We start from the raw sequence: 6,390 nt of genomic DNA, 5'->3' as shown, positions 1-6,390 counted from the left end.
ATGCCGTGCGTGTAGTTTTTTACACCACAAGTTTGTGGTTTACGAGTTCCGTATTGGGCTTAATTGGTGGGCCAACCAAATAGTTCACTTAAAATCATCTATTAGGTTAAAAAACCTAATTGGATGATGAGTGGATAGCCAACCCGAGTGGGGATGAAGATGGCATTGGTGGAGTTGGCGGGTCAAATGAGGAAGAAGGTGAGAGAGAGTTCATCATCTAGGATGAAAAGGAAAAGAGTTATTAATTTGGTTGATGAAGATGACGATCTAAATACACCAAATGAAAACTTTGAAGATGATGATGCGGAGGAAAACGAGTTCTATGATGTTTAGATGTCATAACATTACTAATTTAAGTTGTTCGAACTATTTCATACTATTTTATGATGTTTGTTTTATGTTAAACCTTGTTTGTTGAACTATTTTCTATTTATGATGTTTGTTTTGTGTTACTTATTGATTTTTATGAGAGATATATATTTTTTTTAATATTTTTAACAATGTTTCGAGGCTTACGCCTCGACCTGCCTCGAGGCTTACGCCTCGTGAAGCTAAGGGAAAACGCATCGATACCCATTTTCGCCTTTTTAAACCTACACAATCATATCTTTTGCTATATGCCATCTGTATCTTCTTTCTAAACTTCAGTCCGGTTTGATTATGCTTAATGTTTACCAAGATTTTAAGTGATTTTAGTATCTATTATTGAAGGTAAATGAGTTCAGGGGCTGTTGCGTTTTGGTTCATGTTTGCTGCGATTAGCCAGGGCCGACTCAAAATTTTTTTATTTTTTCTAGGCCCAAAGCGAATAGCAAAATTGAGGCCCTTTTTGTAAACGAAAAAAATTGCTATGAATTGATTATTCATATATCATCTTTGTATACGCATAATTATAGATCATAAACCTCAATGTTAACAATTTCAAAGCCAAAATTACTAAAATATAATATATTTTCTTAGAACTTGAGGCCCTAGGAAAATGGAGGCCTAAAGCTCTTGCTTTATTTCACTCCCCCTTAAGCCGGCCCTGCGATTAGCGTAGTCTGCCGCCATGGTAGTGGTATCTGATGTAAAATGAATAGCGGTTTCGCCGGAGTTTGCTGGAACCTGTTTATAAGTTTTAATTATTTAGACGTTAGCTTAATTTGTTCGAAACTTTGTCCATTATTTAAGCGTTAATGGTTTAACATTTTTTCATTTTTGGAAATTTATAAAGTAAATCGGCTATTTTAGTGATTATCTCTTTAGAAAAACTCATGCAATTTTAGTGATTATCTCTTTAGAAAAACTCGTGCAAAAAGTTAAACTATAGTTAGACCAAGGTTCGTTAATGGTTTAACATTTTTTCATGCTTAAAGGGAATCCTAAAAATTGAGCTATTTTTCATATTAAAATTAATTATTTTGTTGGCAATCCAAATAATACCTACCATTGTGAATATGAGCATAAATCGCAAACGAACTCATCACATTTTAATGACCATATTCTCCCACCCCACAATACTTGTATTGATAAATCTTCTAGAACAATAAGCACAACGGAGATCAAGTAAAAACCAGACGAATATAACAATTCAACGAATATTTGGAAAATCTAATTTAAATCTTCTAATTCTTAGCCAAATATCTAGTATATGATGTTGATGTATATAGATTTATGTGTATAAACTCTAATTTAAAATTAAAAAAAGAAAACGCGCCTCATATTTATCAAATTCAATGAACCCCATTCAATCTTTACAGAGCTAAAAACCAAATTAACAATATCATGAATGAGATTAAAACAATCATAAATTATCACTATAACCATCATAACACATACTTCATGGGGATGCACATTGACTTTTAGAGGCAAATATAGTGATTTGCGAGGTTCAAAAGTTGATTGGATTATGATCAAATAGAGATTATACTTTAGAACTCCAAAAATGTATGATCTTCCATGGCAAACAAATCTAGAAAGATACCAATTAAAACGAACTATAACTTAATTGAAACTTGAACCATTGACGGTAATACGAATTCCAAATAGTGAGAAATCGAAAGAGGCAATTAGGTGACGATGTTCTTTTCTTTTTTGAACGACCAACGAATCCTCCAAATGGTGCCTTCTGGACAGGGGAAAACCCTCACCTAGGAATTGAACCTGAGTCACTTGGAACACCACCAGATCTCTCCCTTACCATCCCACCACTAACTCATTGACAAGTGATGATTTTCTTGAAGTGGTATTTGAAATCAATTAATATATCAATTAACTTCACGTTTATAACACCTCATATATACAATCCATAGGGGTGCATGGTATGGAAGTACTAATAACCGTAATCGATCCGCAACTTTCGGTTTTCAAAAAAACAGCTAACCGACCCATCGGTTTTTTATTTGGTTCAGTTTTTCGGTTAATTCGATTATGGTTCGATTAATTTGTTTGTTTGTTTTTTTTTTCACACTCCTATAATCCATATTTTAAATAAATGAACGGTGTTTGTAATTTTCGAGAGCCTATAACACCAAAATCAACGGATAAAAAATTGAAACCAAATTGTCACTCACATCCAAAACCCTACTCTCTAAAATTTTTTGAAAGCCTTTGAGGGCTCAAAACAACAACTTTATTCTAAACTTTTAAATAATACCTTTCCATCTTTAAATAATACCTTACAACAAACTAACTTACTTCTAAATAATACTTTTATATCTATATCTTGCAGGATTTAAATCTCAACTTTATGAATAAACGAGAGGCGTCTTATAACCATCACACCATGTCCCTTGCGACTCGAAATCACGCTAAGTTTAGACTACTAAAATAAAACACATGTTATTTCTTTATTGTCTAAAGACACAAGATGATAAGATCACCTCTAGATTCGCAAACAAGGGATTCACTGAATGCTGATCTCTTTCATTCAGTACACCTGAACAAATCTTACGATTTGTCCCTCACGAATCGTGCAAATTGTAACAAAACTCGTACTATAAACTATGAATCTGCACGGGTTAGTTATTAGCACAAAAACAGTTATACAATTCCCACCTCATAAATCAAGTGGTACAAAACAAAACAAATACATCCTTTATCGATTAATTAGCCGGCCTATAAAGTTTACCAAAACTTAAACCTACCATGTGCACTAATCCTGCTTCACATATTCACCACAAAACATACCATTTTACACCACCACATGTATAAATTAACACAAACAAGAAACACATGTATACGTGCACACATGCAGGCCATATTTACTTCGTACCTCCAAAGAGTATAAATAAGGGTAACACGTTTAACGTTGTTAGATATAAATTATATGTGCGACGTGCAATATGTTGAACAAGAACACGATTTCTTCGATGGTGGAAAAGTTGCAAAAGAGGTTTTTTGTTAGAAATATTGAGGGGGTGCCTGAGGATGTAAAAGAAGGTCACTTTGCGGTTATAGCGGTGGATGAATATGAAGAGAGAAGGTTTGTTGTTCCTGTGTCGTATCTTAAGTGGGATTTGTTTGTAAAGTTGTTGGAACGAGCAGCTGAAGAGTATGGGTTTGAGCACGAAGGTGCGGTGGTCATACCGTGTAGGCCGAGTGAGCTGGAGAGAATATTGGCTCAGCAAGAGGCTCAAGAGAAGATGCTTTCATGTAAATCATCATGTAGTTTCACCAAGCATTGTTAGAGCTAGTGATTGAAGTATTAACACTCATTAACGGTGTATGTTTTATGTTAGAAAGGAGCAAATTGTCCTATAGTTTGGTTTAGAGGTATTCAAAGTAGTTTAACACAACAAATGATCACCAATGGATTTTAGCATAGCGGTATAAAGGTATATGGAAATGTGTCCCGTACGAAGATGAGGGTTCAAGTCCCATAACGGATAAAGGTGTTGATTAAGCAGTAGATTAGAAGGGTTGAGAGTTAGTCGGTTTAAAAAAAACATATGAGACCATGTATAGTGGTGGGTGAACTTCAAGCCCTTCTCTTGGGCATGATCTGACATGTGGCAGCGCCTAGTCAGGAAATAGACATTATGAGGCTTGAAGTTAAAATGAGTGTAGTAGTATAATGCTCCAACCCCAATTATTATCATTTTAGAAAAATAAAATAAATAATATTCTCATACATGGGTTGGAAATTTCTTATTGGTCCACCAATTTTTTATCCGGCGTTTTCAAGCCCACACCCAAGCCAGATTTGTCGAAAAAACGCCCCATGGGGCAGGGGGCGGAGGGAGGAGCGTTAAGGGTCGTTATGGACGAAAAAAAAAGCCCAATTAAAGCCCCACTACGGGTCTGACAAACGATCGCTAACTTTGTTACCAACTTTCAGGGCCTAAAGTCTTGACGCTTGATAGTGTTCGATAAACATGACATGTGAATCCACCATAACGTTTTGTGCATTATTGTACCATCACGTTTTCCGCATTATTGTAACAAGCTAAAAAGTTGTAAAATGGACGGATCTAAGAGTTTGGTAACCGATTAAATGTATAATATCAATTTGATGGTAGGGTCGAAATACTAGTTTATATGACTTTTTAAAGAGAGTTGTATGAAAAAAAAAAGTATTTTTTTTAAATACAGTTTTTAAAATTATTAAAATTTATGCCTCCTTAAATAAAGGACGTCTTAGTCAATTAAAGATGAAGAAAGTAGTTCTAAAAATATATAATTCCATTAGCTTATCACCCGTGGTACCCACGGGTTGTTTTATTTTAGGCAAATTGGATTTAAATAATCTCAACTCACTGTTATTGGCCAATAATAATCCCAACTCATTTAATCACCAATAATAATCCGAACTATTTACTTTTGTTTGTAAAATACTCCCAGTTAAACAAACACTAACTAGGTTAAAAATTTGCTGATGTGGCATCTGATGTGGCCGTTTGAGCTTATGTGTCATATGACGTGGCAGTTGATGTGGCATATTTTGATGACGTGGCAGCTGATGTGGAAGTCTACGTGGCCTTTTTATGACATGGCAACTGATGTGGCAGTTGATGTGGCATTTTTGATGACGTGGCAACTGATGTGGCAGGTGACGTGATCAGCAATTTTTTAACATAGTTAGTGTTTTTTTAACTGGGAGTATTCTACAAACAAAAATGAATAGTTCGGATTATTATTGGTGATTAAATGAGTTGGGATTATTATTGGCCAGTGAGTTGGGATTATTTAAATCCAATTTGCCTTTATTTTTTAGTTATTAATCATGTATCTTTTTTTAAGTATAACGACTTTTTTTTTAAATTTGTGAGGACATTTTTAATTCTTAATTAACAATGTTCAAATATTGCATTTGCAGGTTCATGCATCATCCCACCAGATTCAGTTCTCTTGTTCGATGTCGAGTTCATTGGCAAAGCATGAAGATCCTATACCGAATCTATGATAGAAACAATTGAACTTGTATCGAATTCGATGCAAGATGTTATTATATAAATTTGTTTTGTTCATACGATATGAAGCTAATACAAAGTACCAATATTTTGAATTTTCAATCCTATATATCATTTTAAACTACCCGCGTGCTAGTAAACGGGCCAAACTGTTCGACTTGCCTGGCATACTAATGAAAACCCAAATTACAATGGGATCAATCAACATTTTCACCTGCTAAGCGACTTGATTACCGCTTTCAAATTTTTCCGCATAGATTCATCGCCTGTGAATCCCAAAATATCGGAACTTATACTCCGAAAGATGCAAATGCTCATCAAGAAATATAGGAATAAACATGAAGAAATAAATTTGAATGTTTATGACAAAAAGTCTAACCATAAATTTGAAAAATAAATAATCAATCTGAAGGAATAAAAATAACACAAACCTCATAAGTTAGGATTTTCCATTTCTCTCCACAAACCTTGCCAATTTGGAAAATCAAAAAATCGATGCTAGGTAGCTAAACAGAATATCATTTTGTTGAAAAGTTTAAAGAATAATTAAATAAATAAAAATAGTCGGATGATCAAGAATGAGTTACTATGCAACACCTCACACATTTACTTCACATCTAGCTTTTGCTCTTGGAATTCCTATGAAAATCCTCCTTTAGATTATCTGTAGTGGCCGTGTTTTTTTTTTTTCAACAAAAAAAGCCTCCAATCACGCCTGAAAACGCCATCCCACACCCACTGGGCGTGTTTTTGCAAAAAAAAAAAAAAAAAAAAAAGCCCTTCAGACCATGTGTAGTGGTTAACAACCCACCCTTGTGCGTTTTACGCCATGTGACAGCCCAGTCAGCAATGGGGCATTATGTGGCGTTTTCTAAAATGGGTGTAGTGGGGATTGTGGGGCATTATTTTTGTAATAAAATAAAATAAAACATTTAAAAAATCTTATTGGACAAACAAATGAAGCTAAATTTGATTGTTCAATTGACTCCCCCATTTG

General features: G+C 34.4%; 1 protein-coding gene across 1 annotated transcript; it reads left to right on the top strand.

The window, feature by feature from the left end:
* Positions 1–3,326: 3,326 nt before the first annotated feature.
* LOC110870872 (auxin-responsive protein SAUR50-like) lies at positions 3,327–5,364 on the top strand. Its single transcript, XM_022119963.2, has 2 exons — positions 3,327–3,636; positions 5,300–5,364. Exons 1-2 carry the CDS (start codon positions 3,327–3,329, stop codon positions 5,362–5,364), a joined length of 375 nt encoding a protein of 124 aa, XP_021975655.2.
* Positions 5,365–6,390: the final 1,026 nt, after the last annotated feature.

The sequence above is a fragment of the Helianthus annuus genome, chromosome 8, assembly GCF_002127325.2.
Source record: "Helianthus annuus cultivar XRQ/B chromosome 8, HanXRQr2.0-SUNRISE, whole genome shotgun sequence".
NCBI lineage: Eukaryota > Viridiplantae > Streptophyta > Magnoliopsida > Asterales > Asteraceae > Helianthus > Helianthus annuus.
This window is presented reverse-complemented; position numbering and strand designations above follow the sequence as displayed.

Bases quoted from the DNA above. Each gene is read 5' to 3' on its own strand.
- LOC110870872 (XM_022119963.2), top strand. From the start codon at position 3,327: ATGTTGAACAAGAACACGATTTCTTCGATGGTGGAAAAGTTGCAAAAG. The intron at 3,637-5,299 runs GTAAATCATCAT...TTGCATTTGCAG, and splicing joins TCAAGAGAAGATGCTTTCAT to GTTCATGCATCATCCCACCA.